Here is a 17,194-nt window from a genome sequence, read left to right as displayed (position 1 = left end):
CACTAGAAAGGAAGGGTTATCATAGGAAGTACCAAATGCTTACTTGAGTGAGATAATCTATAAGTGCCAGGTGTGCTTTCTCCAACTCTGCAGGAGAGAGAACTGGAACTGGGTTGGGATACTGGAGCTGTTTCTTGTAATCACTAGGCAGCAGTTCAGGATAGAGACCCATCACATGAGTGGGATCTGAACAAAATGTAAATCACAACATTTCCAGGTTATACTGCAACATGTATTCAGATAAGAGTTCATTTTGAAATTGAAGTTATTAAAGTTCACAACACTCAGCTCCAAAGAAAGTTTAAAGTGCTTTGCAAACATCTGTTATTATAACTTTAAACTGTCCAGCTGAATCCTATGGAATACTGGATTCTGCAGCGTAGTGAAAGACTAGAAAATGGTGTCAGAAGGAAACTGACTTCAAGGATAGTAAGATGAACAGTTTGCAACCTTTGGGTTTTAGGAGATATCACTTTGGCTTTTAGGTTTAGCGCCATACTTATAAGTTACAATACTCCTCAGTAGCTATCACTTTTTATGTCTAGGCTACACCTCTAATTTACCTGTCCCAAGCTTGGCAAAGACTTGCATGGATTCATCAAAGCGCTTTTGGCAAAAAAGGTTGAAAGCATAGAGATTCTTAATATGATGGATCTGCTGTCGCTTTTCATTGTCAGAATCATCCTTCATATCCTAACAAATATAAAGATACAAAAATATATGAGAAAGCCACTTTTTCAATAGCATATTATTTTAAAGAAATTACTTTGAAATAATGAAAAAATAATGTCAGACTGTAGTCCAATATCATGAGCCTCAATTATTGCTCTATTACACTTACAAAAACTATGAGAGCATCAAATCTGAGAGGTGTGTAGTAAAGGTTAAGGTTTTCCCCTAACATTAAGTACAATTGTGTCCGACTCTGTGGGTTGGTGCTCATCTCCATTTCTAAGCCAAAGAGCTGGCATTGTCTGTAGACACCTGGCTGGCATGACTGCATGGAGAGCTGCTACCTTCCAGCTGGAGCGGTACCTATTGACCTACTCACATTTGCATGTTTTCAAACTGCTAGGTTGGCAGAAGCTAGAGCTAACAGGGGAGCTTACCCAGCTCCCTGGATTCGAACCACCAACCTTTCAGTCAGCAAGTTCAGCAACTCAGTGGTTTCACCCACTGTGCCACCAAGTATCTTGGTTTTATAAATTAGTTTTACTTATTACAGTTAAAGAAGAAAGCAACTTTCAAAAATGCAGTAGGGTCATCAGCACAATGATTAGTCATAGCACAAGGAAGCAATTTTAACACTAACTCTTGTACAGAGACATCAATATAAACTGCTTATGAAGTATTTTTATGGCCTGTGGTTAAAAATCAAGACATGTACAAGCTTTATCACAGAGCTAAAGATGCTAAAGATAAAGCAAAAAAAGATATTTTATCAAACAGATTACAGTTACTGTGAAGAACATCTAAAGGTGACTGAGTTGCTTTAACAGGACACAGTCTCACTCTGAATCTTTCTATAGAAATGCCTCGATGTTGAATAACATTATGACAGAAGCTGACAAAACAGCAATAATGAATAAGGCATACTGTGAGCAGGCATAAAATCATTGTAAGTCATAGAAATGTAAAGAATACTGAATTCTGTAGTTATTAATTACCTAAGTTTTCAATCAACAATAGGGTTTTGACTGATTGTTCAGTGTATGGTGGAGATGTACAAAAATAAACAATACTAAAGGAAAATGAAAATGCCCCACTCTACCACTTACTGCCAACTGCAGAGCCAGTTCGAATTGTTTATCCTGGAGAAGCTGCTGGATCTGGGTCGCAATGGAAACTGGGATGAGACGCCAGACAAAATGATTGCTGGCCACATACACAATATTTGTACTATAGAAAAAAAGAAAGTCCCAAAGTAAGTTATAAAGACTGACCCCTGCTTTGCCCTATAATTTTTTAAGTTGGTAATTTTCATTATGATATACCTTGGAATATTAATAACAATAACTTTTTTAAAGTTTAGTACAGGGTGAGAATGCAGAATTAGTTTTTGTAAATACAAAAAAAGATGACAAATAAAATTTCATACCCTCCTGAAGTAATGAAACGTGGCCTCTGTAACTCAATGCTCTGCACCAGGAGACGGGGCTCAAATGTACGGATCTCTACGTATCTTGGCAGCACTGCTACTATATACGGAGGCTGAAATTCTGTTTTGAAGATAGAACAGTCATCAATACAATATGATTTTAGAGCAACATGCCTCTAATCTAAATTCAGGAGCAATTTCTCTTCTACGAACATTATGTTAACATTTGTTCAATTAATTTTCCTTACACTTTTTGAATCATCAACTCTGCGCTCAAAACACTTTTCAGAATTGGAATAATGCCCACTTAAAATACAGGGAAGCAGAGACACAGAAGCTGAAAACAAAGCAAATCTCCAACTCTACTCAAATTAGAACTGAGTAAAAGTCACTTTCTCATACTGTTTATTGCACAGAGAAGTTACTTTGATAACACTATGTAACATGATTTTTGTTCCTGGGTTATAAATGTCATTTCTTAATTGGTTCTATCACAAAAACATGGAAATGGAAAATGTTTATTAAACAGCAAAAACTTTGTTTTTGTGGGACATCCTGCAGCACATGTTGCTATAGTTTTTCAATGAATATCTCATAAAGTCTCAATCAATTCCATATAGTTTGTGGCAGCCACAAAAATGAAGTTTCTGGAGTATAACAACTACTTTCAAAGTAAGTACCACACAATTAAACAGGAAATAATACTTTCAAACCAGGAACAGATTTTTTTTTCAAATTTTATTACATAGTGTAATATTGTTAAAGAAGAGGATGGCTGTCACAGGCTTAACAAAAGAGAAAGATCTACCCCTTATACAAGTCTGGAAGTTGTTTTTTATTACTATTATTATTTTGTAACACTTTCATAGATATTATATCTTGGAAATGGGATCCGGATCAAAATCCAAACACATGATTCATTTTTGTTTCATAAACATCTTATTCACTGCCTGAGGGTAATTGCATACACAATATTTTAATAATTTGGTGGATGAAACAAATTTACATTAATCCATCAGAAAGCAGAAGTTGTTGTTATCAGAGCCACCAATGTGGACAATTTGAGATTTGGGGGATCTTTTGGCATTTTAGCCAACCTGTACTAGTTCTCACCCATGGCTATTGGGATGTCAGTCCAGTTCAAGGCACATTTCTGTGTACAAACCCCTTCTTCATTGAGCACAACTGTTAAATCATCTTGGCCGACAGCAACTTTTCCATCTGCCAAAGGGGCTACCAGGGGCTCGAGCTGCTTTCCTGTGGGGAAGAGTTCTTTGATGGATCCTCTCCCATCTACCTGCAGGGGAATAAACAAAGCAGGCCACTGCATACAAAACAACCATGTAAGATTGACTCTCAGCTTCAGATGTGGCTGAGTCCTCTTTTTCATTCCCAGCCCCAGAATCCCACACATCAAGATCATATTGCCAAAAGCCAAAGACTCAAATACAATATCCCTTTGGAAACCACCTCAAGCCTAACTTTTATTGAAGTGATCATAAAAGACTTAAGAACACAATCAGATGCATAATTACAGAAGCAGCTTTTTTCATTTTGTTTCAATTGTTCTTTTCACCATATAAACACACATAGGATTACAACCTTGATAATATATAAATAGTTCTGGTTGTAGTCACATCTCCACACCAATTCTACTGTATTCCCAGAAAACTAACATTATTTACCCTTTTTCTGTAATACAAAATATTTCTTACCCTTATTAGGTAATAGTCCCTCTTGAAACCAACACAAATTGAATCTTCACACCATGCCATGGATTTGGGCACATCAGGGACACTGAAGTCCCCCTATGGATGAAGAAGAGAACAGATCAAGTTGGCAACATATAAATCATCCCTGCTCAACCATCTCAGTGCTCTGTTCCACAGTACATTTAACAGAAATTCAGCACAGAGGCATTTCAGATACTTTCCATAAATAAAATACAATTATCAAATTGTTTCTTCACTGTCTTCTCACTTGGAGCCAATTTTATCAGTGGAGTATTTTATTTATTTATTACATCACTTCTACCCCGCCCTTCTCACCCATCAGGGGACTCAGGGCAGCTTACAATATAAAAACATACATATAAACAGTTTACATCGCATTTAGAAATCCATTTAGATAAAAAATTAATGGATCACACGTCGGACACTTCCCAAGTGTCTAGGACCGTGTAATGTACTGGCGAATAATGCGAGCAGATCCCAGTAAGGTGGCCTTTTGCAGCTGGCAGATGGTAATTTTGTCAGCGCCGATTATGTTTAAGTGCAGGCCAAGGCCTGCAGAAGTCCCGGAGTAGCTTGACATGCTCATTCTCTGTAACTTTTTCCAGTTTGTGATCCCACCAGTTCTTTGGCACAAGTTCCAATGAATCATTTGAGCAACAGTGTTATGCCTCTGCTTGTAGTCTGTCTGTGCGATCTTCTTGCAGCATCTGAGGATGTGATCTATTGTTTTATCTGCTTCCTTGCACAGTATACATTTGGGATCTGTTGTCGACTTTTCAATTTTGGCTTTAATGACATTGGTTCTAATGGCTTATTCTTGGGCTGCCAGACTCAGGCCCTCCGTCTCCTTTTTCAAAGTTCCATTTGTGAGCCTTAGCCATGTTTTTTCTTTATCAATTTGACTCTCGATTTTTCGTAGGAACTGTCCATGGAGAGCCTTCTTTTGCCAATTTTCTCTTCTGCTCTGGATTGTATTATTATTATTATTATTATTATTATTATTATTATTATTATTTTTATTATTATTATTATTCCAAAAGACAAATATGTAATTTGACTGTTTTGGAGAAAAAGGATTCACACTGGCAAGATACTATCCAAGGAATGTTTCCTCAAAGAAATCCCCACATACATATGAACATTTATGGTCTTGAGAGACAGTGCTACAACTTTTACATCTAGCTCTCTTATGACAGCCATGTGGATTCAATATGGTTAATTTACTTACTTGTCTGAAGATAATATTTTAACTGATCACTATGTGCACCAGAGGTTAATTAGAAGCATAACTAGTAGAAACACAAAGGAACTACATTCCAATACAGAATACTGTCATTCATATAAAATGATACCAAATTCAACAAATCCTTGAGTCTGCATTCAGCCTTGTTAGAAGGTTAACTCTTAAACTGCTGACATTTAACTTGAATCCTTTTATCTTTCCATGGTTCCAACTTTGTCAGTACCTGTTGTTACCAATAGCACCCCAAAAAGTAAGGCTAAGAGTTCAATGGACTTTAAGAACAAAATAACTCTATTTTTGTTATTTGCATGGGTTCTGTTTTCTCTAATAGTTATAATACTTAATACAGCATAATTTACAAAAAGTCAAAATAAAGAAATATGAACAAAAAGAACACAAGGAGACACTTGACTATAGTATTAACAGACCTGCAACTCATAGAAGTCTCTATCCTTCCAGTAATACAACTGCAGTTTCTTTCTTACTGCTACACACATCCTCAGCACCTCTTCTCCTGTTTCAGAGTGCTGTGGAAAAAAGCAAAATTTAATGGCACATCATTAAGTGCACTATTGAGTCATCAGTGTTAGCCACTGTTAAACACAAAGTTTGAAAAAGATTGTGGAATAGAATAGCAAAATATATAATTCAAAGACATAGCCATGTTAAGTCTGGAACATCAATATGCAAGAGGATCTTTATTATTATTATATTTATTTATACTCTGTGTTATCTCTCGCAGAGGATACTCAAAGCAGCTTGATTATAGATCTTCCATCAATGATGGAAAGACCTCCAAGAACCCTGGTTATCAACTGCCCTGCTCAAATCTTGCAGATCTGGGACAGCTGTGGCCTTTTTGATTGATTGAATCAATCTACCTCTAAAGCAGTCTTCCTCTTTTCCTAATGTCTTCCACTTAACTGAACACCATTGTCATATTGTCTTGTGTTATACTCAAAATACAACAGTCTCAGTTTAGTTATCTCAACTTTTACAGTAAGAGTTCAGGCTTGATTTGCTCTAGAGCTGATACACATTATCTGTAAAACCACATTTTACATGAGCTGATTATCTTCCTGTCAGCCTTCTTCATTGTCTAACTTTTACAATCCCATATAGCAACTGGAAATCCTACAGCATGGATTATTCTGACTTTGGTATTTAATAACACATCTTCACACGTGATGTGTTTAGTTCTTCATAGCTGCCCTTCCAAGTCTTAATTGTCTGATATCTTGACCATAGTCTCCATTTTGTTTATGGTTGTATCAAAGTATTGAACAGCTTGAACTATTTCGATGTCTTCATTATGTATTCTGAGGTCATATAAATCATGCACTGACATAGTCCAGGCTATAAATGTGCTGATCACTAGTGGTACTTGATTAAGCTCTCCTGACACTTTTTATTGTGGTGCCTTTTCCTGTCCGTGGAAATGGTGCATATAAGATTCACTTCTCGGTGCAAATAGAGAAACCACTATTAAGTCCAAGCAACAAAGCACCGCTCTGTTTTAAAGTCTCTTCCCTGAACTCTGTTTTGGGAAGTAATGAAAACAGTCTTCATCTACCACAAAATTATTTTTTATTTAATTTCTCACAGCTAGTTCTTCACACTTCATCAAGGCTACAAGGTAGTAAATCATCCTTATTTTACTCCTGCTGCAAGCAGGAGTATTTAAACACAATTCGTCCCTTCCTCCGTGGTTTGGCTATTGTCACATCCAGATAAGGAGTTCCAGATTGACTCTGCAATCAAGTCAGAGTCATAACCCAACAACAAACTGTGGCTTGCAACTTTGTCTTGTTTGGGGAGAAACAAGCCAGAATTCCCAGTTCAGGTATTACAACAACAGACTGTGGTTTTGTTTATCTGCTATCACAGTTGCCCAGAGTTTTAGAATTTCCCAGATCAAGATAGAAATACCAAGCCATTAAGGTCTCACAATAAGACTGAGGACTACCTTGAAAGATTACCTTGAGATCACAGGTAAAAAGAGTTGCACCCTTTGCCTTGGGAACTGTTGTGATCTGTTGAAATGTCAACAGATCGTGAACATAGATGTTGTTTTCTGTTGGAGATAAGATACACAAGTTACTGCTTGAGCTGCGTCATGTTAAGAAATTCAGTAGAAATGTCATCATCATCTCACAACGATTTCAAAAACGGAGAACAAGCAATTAATTCAGATGAATTAATGAAGATTTAGGGGGTAAAGCACTGATTCTAAGGTGACACTATATACTCAACAATATTTACTAACTGAATGATCGAAGAAAATGAATGGATTATAGGCTAAAGACTACAGCGTCATCACCAGGAAGTAAAATGGATTGATAGACAGACCGATAGACAGACAGATCTTAATATTTATTTGTTTATTTATTTACTGTATTTATACTCCACTCTTCTCACCCCGAAGGGGACTCAGAGCAGCTTTACGATAGGCAACAATTCAATGCCTTATCAAACAAACCAATGATAGAAATAAAAACATATACATTAAAAACAAAAATTTTAAAAGCAACTTAAACATTAAAACCAATTATTAAAACCACACAATCCAAAATCATAGTCAAGGCGATTCCAGTCATGATAACATAAATTGATTTAAAGTAAGCCTATACAATTTTTCATATGTCAGACTGCAAAGAAAAGCATTTTACATGTATGTGAGAAAGAATACAGAGAAGGAAAGGACTACAGCCAAAAGAAAGGAAGTCAAGGAAAACCACAAAAACACAATCCTATGTATGTTTTATTGAAATCCTATTGAGTTCAAGGAGAGTTACTCTCATGTAAATTTGGGATTACAAATCCAAGACAGGATTAATTTAAGCAGTTATTTCACTTACCTAACAAACTGACCAAAATTTTGAACTGGGATACAACATGGATCTAAGGGGGGAAAACTTACTGTAAATAAGATACAATCAAAACTGTTAGCAGCAATGGAGATTAATTATCAAAAGGGACTCAAAATAGGATGATGTTATATACAGGTTATCTACCTCTGGCCATATGTTTAGTAAAAGTCACACTTGGTAATACATGTCTATCAGGAAAGGGAATTGTGCAACCCTACAATGTAGTTGAACTGCAACTCCCAGCATCCTTCAACATGTGTTAAATAACAGTATATTCACCATCTGATGCAGATGATATTTAACCACCCCTCCTCTATACGAGAAAAATGTTTTCTGTTGTAATCATGATTATCATATAAAGGAGGGATCGAATGTTAAAAATAATCTGTACCAGGTATTGAATATACCACCGTGAAGGACAAAAGCAATTGAGTGGTTCAAACATAACATAAACATTTAAATCAGTTTAGCTTTTCAAATCAAAATACTCTCATCTTCAGCTTGCATTCTCTCTCTCTCACTAGTTAGAAGGGGGAATTCAGAGGCCTTCGTTTCTATTTTGATTGATCAGATTGCCATTCTCTGAAGCCAGACAAACTGAAATGCCTCATAACAGATAACATTTAGAAACAAGGCCCATCCAGTCCAGCTGCCTGACATACAGGAAAGTGCAATCCAAGTAGTTGTAGTTCTGCATGGCTTTTATTAGTTCATTTTGGAAGCTGATCTAGACTAAAAGTGTGATGCCTATATAAAGTACAAAATTCCATTACTAGTCTGAATCATATGAAACCTACTGAATCTATGATAATGTGGTAAATCAACCCATAAGATAATTCTTATGACAAATTGATAAATTTCCTCTGAAGATGCCAGCCACAGATGCAGGTGAAATGTCAGGAGAAAATGTTGCTATAACATTGCCATACAGCCCAGAAACCATACAACACTTCAATTAGTAAATCAGCTGGCAAGATAATTCTATTAATTCAGTGGAGCTATGTACTCAGCACTGATACGTTAATTTAAGCTAGTATTACTTGGGGAAAGTTGCTCACATGAAAGTAGGAAGGTGTATCAGCTTCAATGCAATGCTATAGCTTTTCTGTCATATAATAATACCAATATGGAGTCTTCTCCATGCCAAGCAGTTGCACAGCTATTTCCATTCTCATCCAAGCCCATTAAAATGAAGACCAAACTTTAAAGAAATGCCTCTCAAGAAATTACTTTCAGCAGATCCAACACATACCTGCTGGATCTTCTTGGAGAAGTTCTTGTTTGATTTCTCTAGTGTTACTTCAAATCGATTGCAACCTAATACAGACCAAAGAAACATTGTTAGACTACAGATACATTTGCAAGCTAGCACCTCATCAACTTGTATTTCAGCAGCTAAAGCAAAGCATGCCACAAATTTGTTACCAGTTTTATCAACTGAGAGGAGTTGAATGTCTCACAGACCCAGATGAAAACTGCAAGAAATTGAATAATATGCATAACAGCATACCCAATAATAAATCAGGCTTTGCGATTGTGTGATCTAAAGCAACAAAACACTTCAAACTCTACTCTAGACAGCAAGCCCTCAGGATTTTTTATTAAATACTAACAAATCAAATCTCTAGCAATTACTCTAAGAGGGTAAATGAATAAAAACATTTTGCCACAATGGTTTAAAGAGGTTTATGGATATAAAACTTACATCCACTTTCTGATGTCGTAACCTCTCCTGATGTTGATGCAAAAAGGGGGAGAAATTTACCAAGTCAGACACAAGCAACTCAAAACTAGCATGATTTGACTGGAACAGACTGGCAAAGGTGATTGAGTTTGAATTCAGCAAAGAATCTGCTAATTTTACAAAACTAGAACGCTGACTCACAAAACATATGAGGTTCTCTGAGGTGAAGGATTCAAATGCATTTTCTCGGCTTAATTTTCAGACAAATTTGTGTTTTCTGTACAAGGCGTTGAAATGTCACCTCCCAATCTGTATCCATGGTACAACCTCTCATTATGTACACTTATTTTAGAAATTGATCATTATTAACATTTTTGAATGAAACAAAAGCTAGCGACACATATATGCATTTGCTCACATTAACTGCTTGATTCCCACACTTTTTGCATTTCTCCCCTTTGTTTTTTACCTTTACCCTTTATTTGCCTTCAATCCCTCCATCCACTGCTCACATTTGCAGCTGATATGGGAAATCATAGCCTTGCCAATGTTAGTGAGCTACAAACCCTATCATCCTCAATTGCAGGACACAATGACTCTGACTGAATACATCACTCACGTGTTCACCTCTATTTAGAGATTATAAATTTAGACTTCTTGCTCTCTGAAAAACCCTCCATACAGTAACATTCTTCTATTTTATGATGGAAAGAAGGATCCATAATACCACTTTATCATATGAAGATATCTAGGTCCCTTGAAGTGTTTTACTAAATGGATTTCTAGCATATCTTGATATTAATAACACAAGGACATTTGAGAAAATATATTTTTTGCCTTTTCTATTCCAAATTACACCAAAGTGTGTTTTTAAAGGTTGGGTTTTACACCCAGAAATAGGCCTGTATCTCAGAGTGATGTTCCTTTACTATTTAAAAATAGAATGAAGTTCAATAAATCAATCAGAATGGGAAAGAGCCTCAAGCAACAGAAGAAACACAACCAACCCATAAAATAACAAGACCGTAAACAAGAACATAAATAGAAATAGGGGACATTTTATTTAAGTATCACCTTGACACATGCAAAATGAGAGGGCAACCTAGTACAGAAGCTGCTGGGGCAACTGGTCTCTCCCACACCTTCTCCTCAGCTTCCTCTGTTGGTGAAACATCTGAGCTTCAGGAAAACCCAAAAGCTGGGTTGTGAGGTAAAGAGCAAGGGGTGGCAAAACTTTTTACTAACATCAAGGCTGTCCCCAATACCCCACGAATTTAACGTGGCCTCCTTTCACAGAAAGCCAGCGAACACCCTCGCCTCCGTACTGTGTCACATTGGAGAACCCAAATTGGACTAAAAAGGAGCCCTGTGTTTTTCCATCAAACAGCTTCACAAATAACAACTTGATCTATTCAGTAACAGAAGTCATATTGGTGTGGGGTTTTTTAGACAATCAGCACAAAGTCAGATGACACAATTATGCAACAAATACCTGTATGACAGGAGTATTTTGTTTCTAGTGAATAACTGTTCAGAGAAACAATCTAGATCAGGACATTGAAAAGTGGGAAAGGGGTACTATCTTCTCCATATTTCCACCTGTACACAGATATGTTATACTGTCTTCAAGCAATGCTGCCATAAGTTGAGCCATTAGGACAGTGGTTCTCAACCTGTAGGTTCCCAGATATTTTATTATTCAACTCCCAGAAATCCTAACAGCTGGTAAACTGGCTGGGATTTCTGGGAGTTGTAGGCCAAAACACCTGGGGACCCAGATTGAACACCACTGCGTTAGGACATGGTGAGCCCATATAGAAAGCCAGAAATATGACAAGGAAGGATTCCAGGAGTTTCAAAGACATTTACTTTGAACTTCAGTGCATAAGCTTTACAGAGTTCCTACAGAGATCTTACTACTGACAGTACTATCATGTATGATGCCTACACAAAGAAAAAAGTACAAACTAGCTTAAAATGCAATTAAGGAAACTTGTTTTATTGTCCTTAAGTCTACAAGTAGCTAGGATTGGAATATCAGTGAACCAATATAAAGAAGCCTGAATAATTACAAACCCACCCGTTTCTTTTCGAATTCGGTAAAGTAGAAGGTGTCCTTGTTTAGTCCCAACGAGGAGCCATTCTTCTGCAAAACAAAACCAAAAAAGCAAATATTTTATTAATTCTAACAAAACTGATTTTTACATCCAAACCTATTATATTTATCTCTTACGATTCATCATAGAAAACACTAAATCCATTTACAGTCCCAAAGAATATGCAGTACAGCTACTCATTTCCACTCATATTATAACCATATTTACTCAAATTCCATGGATTGCATTTGTTTCCAGAGCTCCAGAGATGCATCATGTAATCATTTCTACTATTTTAATGAGAAAATTATTTATTTCATATTAATTCATAGCACCATAATAAATATATGTCCATGGTTCTTCAGGCATGCTAAAATCAACAAGTTATAGTTTTTTAAAATACCTAAAACTGTCAGCAACTAATAGAGAAACACAATACTGGGATTGAGTATACACACATAACTACTGTTTACATGCAAATTATGACAACTTGAATCATAACGTACAATGCTCAAAATTATGCTTACTATAAGAATGACCACAAACATTCATTTTGCATATGAAACGCTTGTACAAGTAGGAAAGCACCACAAGCGCATATATCATCACATACAACAGGTTGCAACCATACTGACAAATTGCAGAATGCTACAACTTCCACATGCAAATTAACCATATTCATACATGCAAACGCTATGTACAACAGTTTGAACACTCCCTTTCCCATTCACTCTATCTTTACATCTTCCTTTTCACCTAACCGTAATGTTGTACCATCTCTATCCATGCCAGATATAAGTAATAGATTTCTATTTGAAAAGATTGAAATTGCTTTGGATCAAAAGCGAGTTACTATAAACTAGTGTGTCAATGTGGAATGGAAAATTCTTGTGAATCTTCTCTCCCCACAAGAATATCCAACAAAACAATAGCTCAAGCGCTTTTAAGTATATGAGAGCATTAAATATACCATTGTTTATTTTCTTGTTTTTATTAAATTTTCACAGCAAATTTAGGGTAAAATACAAAACAAACACAGACACTAAAATTAAAAATTAAACAATGGAATGAGATACAAAAATAATAAAAAAATATTCCCACCCCACTGCTTCCCCGCCATCCCTGTCAACTAAAACTAATGAATACAATCTACCCCCATTATATATGTATGTGTATGTATGTGTGTGTATATATATGTGTGTGTGTGTTTGTGTGTGTGCGTTTTTTTCCCCTGGAGTAAACAACAAAACCACTGAACCAAATCACACCAAATTGGGCCACAAAAGATATAGTCATCTAAACTATGTCTTTCAATCAAAAAACCCTAGAAAAATAAAGTCCAAATTACAGAGGACAAGAGCCATTCTCCCCCTGGCTGCCAGTTAAAAAGGTAGGCCCCGCCCCCTTTAGGCCCTGCCCCCATCATATCCTAGCAACCCCCTCAGCGACAATGGTGCCCAGGGAACAGGCAGGGTTCACTTAGGCCTCTTCCACACTGCCTATAAAATACAGATTATCTGATTTGAACTGGATTATATGGCAGTGTAGACTCAAGGCCCTTCCACACAGTTATATAACCCAGAACGCCAAGGCAGATAATCCACAGTATCTGCTTTGAACTGGATTATCTTGTAGTCCACACTGCCATATAATCCAGTTCAGTGTAGATTGGGGTTGTTGTATGTCTTTCGGGCTGTGTGGCCATATTCCAGAAGTATTCTCTCCTGACGTTTTGCACACATCTATGGCAGGCATCCTCAGAGGTTGTAAGGTATGGAATTCCATACCTCACAACCTCTGAGGATGCCTGCCATAGATGTGGGCGAAACGTCAGGAGAGAATACTTCTGGAACATGGCCACACAGCCCGAAAGACATACAACAACCCTGTGATCCCGGCCATGAAAGCCTTCGACAACTCAGTGTAGATTTTATACAGTTGTGTAGAAGGGGCCTCATATACTCCAGTTCAAAGCAAATAATATACAATTATTAATATAATATATAAAAATACTGTGGTATAATAAAACAGAACAATATAATCTTTAAAATCAGGACAGAAAATAAAGAATAACACTCTGAAAACAGGGGAATTCCAGACATGAAACAAACAGGGCCAGCTAACACCTCCCAAAAAAGATTCCCCCAGGGAGGAAGCAGCCAGGCTTTGAAAGGCCATTACATGCTAATCATTCTGGCTAATTGCAGCATTCATACTTGCCTCCAACAGACAAAAAAAAAGGAACAACCAGAAATATTGTATAGTCACAAGTTTTAGGAAAAAAACAAATACTAACTACCACCAATTCCTCAATACTTTATTTCCCATACTACCACACTTCATCATAGCAACGTGTGGCTGGGAACAGCTAGTACATATAAAAAATATTAAAAGCACAATTGATTTTTCCCCTCCTCAATCAAATATTATATGTAAACTGATGGTTGTGCCTTGATGCATTTTAGTGTCTCTTCGATTTAAACTAATATATTTAAAATTAATACTGAATGAATATTAATATAGACAATTTAACTATTTTGACTGAAGTTCAGATTCTTCTAAATTCATCTTAAATTCATCACCTCAACATCACACACATTCATTTTATCCTTTAAATTTAAATTGATCTTATATTATCTCATATGACCTATTACTGCATTTCAACAATTTGTTTCTATATAATGTCTTGTTGCCTTTCCCCCTCCATTCTCAACATTCTTATTGAGAATGTAAAAAGCCAAGTTCACCTAACCTTCCAAATGCCAGAAAAGACTTGTGACTGGAAAAGTACAGTCATCTTAGTAGGAAAGGACAGACTCAGCAAGACTACGAATTATTCAAAGGGCAATTATGTTTGTTAGGTTTAAATTTTAAATGGTACACATGTAAAGGTGAAAATTGTCCACTCCTAATTTAAATAGTATCCTGTTGTGATTTGACAAACTTCTATCATTCAGGGAAATAGAGGGGACATTTGTGACAGAAATAATAAATTTTCATATATTTTCTACCTATGAAATAGCAAACAAATCATATTTTCTCAAATGTAAATAAACAACTTCAAAAAAGGAAATTTCACTCTCATAAGTCAGCAATTAAAACTAAAGAATAGTATAGCCATATCATCATCATTATCATCTTCTTGTTGTTGTTGTTTATACCTCACTTTTTCTCTGACAATGGCGCCTCAAAGTAGATAACACTAAAAACCATAGCAATGTTTGAATTAAAACCTAACACATATAAACATTCAAACAGAATTAAACATAGAAATATAAAAATGCATAGTTAAAAGCAATAAAACTGGTAAACATCCACAAACTCTGTATGGTTTGCAATTATATATTTTTTAAAATCCCAAAAGTAAACCTTGATTTTGCCATTTTCTATAAGGGACACCATTTTATTACATATATAATAGGACTTGAGTATCCAGGGATTTTGGTATACAAACGGGGTCCTGGAACCAAACCCCAGTGGAGAACTCCTTTTAGAGAGATAAAGAGAGGTAAAAACAAATATAATAACAACATTAATAACAACAATATTTTTTAGGCTATCAATGGGGTGTTCTATTGTTTTCAGTGATAGCTGCTTTGGGTATCCTTTGAGATAAAGAGAGGTAGAAAGAAATATAATAACAATATTAATACAGTAGAGTCTCGCTTATCCAACGTAAACGGGGCAGCAGAACGTTGGATAAGCGAATATGTTGGATAATAAGGAGAGATTAAGGAAAAGCCTATTAAACATCAAGTTAGGTTATGATTTCACAAATTAAGCACCAAAACATCATGTTATACAATAAATTTGACAGAAAAAGTAGTTCAATACGCAGTAATACTATGTAGTAATTACTGTATTTACTAATTTAGCACCAAAATATCACGATGTATTGAAAACATTGACTACAAAAATGCGTTGGATAATCCAGAACGTTGGATAAGCGAGTGTTGGATAAGTGAGACTCTACTGTAACAACATTTTAAAGCTTTCAATGGGGTGTTCTATTGTTTTCAGTGATAGCTCTATTGGGTCTCCTTTCAGAGCAGGCCTGGGCAAACTTGGGCCCTCCGGGTGTTTTGGACTTCAACTCCCACAATTTCTAACAGCCGGATGTTAGGAATTGTGGGAGTTGAAGTCCAAAACACTCAGAGGGCTCAAGTTTGCCCAGGCCTGTTTTAGAGAGATAAAAGGGGTAGAAATAATATTAATATTAATAACAACAATATTTTTTAGGCTTTCAGTAGTGTGTTCTATTGTTTTCAGTGATAGCTGCTTTGGGTCTCCTTTTAGAGAGACAAAGCGGGGAAGATAATAATAATAATAATAATAATAATAATAATAATAATAATAATACATCCCATAGTCCTAGACACTTGGGAAGTGTTCGACTTGTGATTTTGTGATATGAAATCCAGCATATCTATCTTGTTTGCTGTGTCATAATAAAATTATAATAACAACAACCTGTACAACTGAAAACATGGCTCTTCCGTTGTGCTTTTGGAGAGTAACTACTATATACTTCTTTTCTGTTGCTCCCCTCCAACATCTATCCTCTAGACTGTACCACTATCTTATGACCCTGTTTTTTATTATGGTTTTTATTCTTATTCCTTTCTCACCCCGAGTTTTAACTTAGTGTTCATGTGGCCCGCCCTTGTTTTTATGCTTACTTGATTTTGCGTTGTAATGTATATTATTATCTATTGTATTGTTTAATGTGTTATGATGTGTTGTTCTTTGATATTTTGTTATATTGTATTGTTCTGGGCATGGCCCCATGTAAGCCGCCCCGAGTCCCCGTTGGGGAGATGGTGGCGGGGTATAAATAAAGTTTTATTATTATTATTATTATTATTATTATTATTATTATTACAACTTGCCACATCAGTTATCCTCCTGGAGGGGAAGATGTTTCTCTCACCCACAGCATAAACTTTATTTATAACCAGCATCACGAAGAGCATCACCAGGCATGGGCAAACTGTTATTGTTTTAATTATATATCCCTCCAGGTGTTTTGCCCATGCCTGATCTACACTATTAAAAACTAACGCAGTTCCATAGCGCTTGAACTGCCTGGGCACAAATGCCATGGAATGATAGGAAGGGAAAGTCTTCATCCTTCCCTGCCCAAGACAGCTAGTGCCGCCCCAAACGCCTTCTCCCCACCGCCTTGAGCCGGGGCAGTTCAAGCGGGGCCAAACTGCGCTAACTCCGCAGTGTAGATGCGCCCTGGGTTGGTTGCCACTCACCCCAGGCGGCCAGGCAGTCGATCTGAAGGGGCAGCTTTTCCAGGATGGGCACCGGCTCGAAGGCGTCGTGCATGGCGGCAAAGGCAAGGGCCCGCCGAGGAGAAGGGCTCCCGCGGCGACGCCCCAAAAGTCTTCCAGCGAAGCAGCGAAAGCGATGAGGAGCCCTGCCTTCCTTCCTTCCAGCTCCGGCTCAAGCTCTGCGACGTTTC

The 17,194-nt window shown here is 36.7% G+C and overlaps 1 protein-coding gene across 2 annotated transcripts in view; it reads right to left on the bottom strand.

The window, feature by feature from the left end:
* vps39 (VPS39 subunit of HOPS complex) overlaps positions 1–17,194 on the bottom strand; it is a 31,969-nt gene extending 14,775 nt beyond the window's left edge. The window contains exons 1-13 of one of the 2 annotated variants that reach the window (XM_008104240.3): positions 16,986–17,194; positions 11,709–11,774; positions 9,650–9,676; positions 9,197–9,261; positions 7,933–7,975; positions 7,054–7,148; positions 5,503–5,601; positions 3,814–3,906; positions 3,212–3,395; positions 2,099–2,219; positions 1,779–1,899; positions 564–693; positions 44–186 (exon numbers count right to left, since the gene is read on the bottom strand). In XM_008104240.3, coding sequence (XP_008102447.1) covers positions 44–186; positions 564–693; positions 1,779–1,899; positions 2,099–2,219; positions 3,212–3,395; positions 3,814–3,906; positions 5,503–5,601; positions 7,054–7,148; positions 7,933–7,975; positions 9,197–9,261; positions 9,650–9,676; positions 11,709–11,774; positions 16,986–17,058 — 1,260 coding nt within the window. In that variant the 5' untranslated portion in view covers positions 17,059–17,194. The remainder of the gene's footprint in view (positions 1–43; positions 187–563; positions 694–1,778; positions 1,900–2,098; positions 2,220–3,211; positions 3,396–3,813; positions 3,907–5,502; positions 5,602–7,053; positions 7,149–7,932; positions 7,976–9,196; positions 9,262–9,649; positions 9,677–11,708; positions 11,775–16,985) is intronic. The other variant, XM_003214541.4, reaches the window with a different exon arrangement.

The sequence above is a fragment of the Anolis carolinensis genome, chromosome 1 (genome assembly GCF_035594765.1).
Source record: "Anolis carolinensis isolate JA03-04 chromosome 1, rAnoCar3.1.pri, whole genome shotgun sequence".
NCBI lineage: Eukaryota > Metazoa > Chordata > Lepidosauria > Squamata > Dactyloidae > Anolis > Anolis carolinensis.
The sequence above is the reverse complement of the archived record's forward strand: the minus strand, read 5'-3'. Positions and strand labels throughout refer to the sequence as shown.